At 61.2% G+C, this 587-nt stretch overlaps 1 protein-coding gene across 1 annotated transcript in view; it reads left to right on the forward strand.

Moving 5' to 3' along the window:
* LOC104488948 (avidin-like) overlaps positions 1–560 on the forward strand; it is a gene marked incomplete at its 5' end in the record, with an annotated part of 965 nt that extends 405 nt beyond the window's left edge. Inside the window, one exon of the mRNA XM_010131053.1 lies at positions 436–560. Within this exon, the coding sequence (XP_010129355.1) occupies positions 436–560 (125 nt within the window). The remainder of the gene's footprint in view (positions 1–435) is intronic.
* Positions 561–587: the final 27 nt, after the last annotated feature.

Consider the following 587-nt stretch of genomic DNA (forward strand, 5'->3'; position numbering starts at 1 on the left):
CCCCTCCCATATAGTGTCTTTGTCTATCCCCTGCCTTCTCCTGTCCTGTCCCCAGTGCTCTCCCATCCCCTGTGGTGTCTGTGATGATCCCCCTTCCTGGACCCTGCAGCTCCTTGGCTGGTGTCCCTTCCCAGTGCCAGAGCACAGAGGATGCACTGGGGGCTTAAACCCACTGCTCTCTGCCCATTTCCACGTTGGACCCCAAGCCCTCTGACCCCTCCTGCCTGATGCACTGGGGGCTTAAACCCACTGCTCTCTGCCCATTTCCACGTTGGACCCCAAGCCCTCTGACCCCTCCTGCCTGCTTTGGCCATCACTGCTGTCCCCTGATGGCAGGGACAGTGCCCCTGTGCTGGGCAGGCTGCAGGGCCATGGCTTGGCTCTGACCTGCCGCCCTGGCCAGGCTCCCCTCCACCTCCTGCCCCATCCCCATAGATGCTGTCACTGTCTTCACGGGCCAGTGCTTCGTGGACGAGGATGGAAAGGAGATTTTGAAGACCATGTGGCTCCTGCGCTCACAGGTGGACAGCATGAAGGATGACTGGGAAGCCACCAGGTGAGACCCTTTCCCTGACCCACGCTGGTAC

The sequence above is a fragment of the Buceros rhinoceros genome, unplaced genomic scaffold (genome assembly GCF_000710305.1).
Source record: "Buceros rhinoceros silvestris isolate BGI_N320 unplaced genomic scaffold, ASM71030v1 scaffold11312, whole genome shotgun sequence".
Classification (NCBI taxonomy): domain Eukaryota; kingdom Metazoa; phylum Chordata; class Aves; order Bucerotiformes; family Bucerotidae; genus Buceros; species Buceros rhinoceros.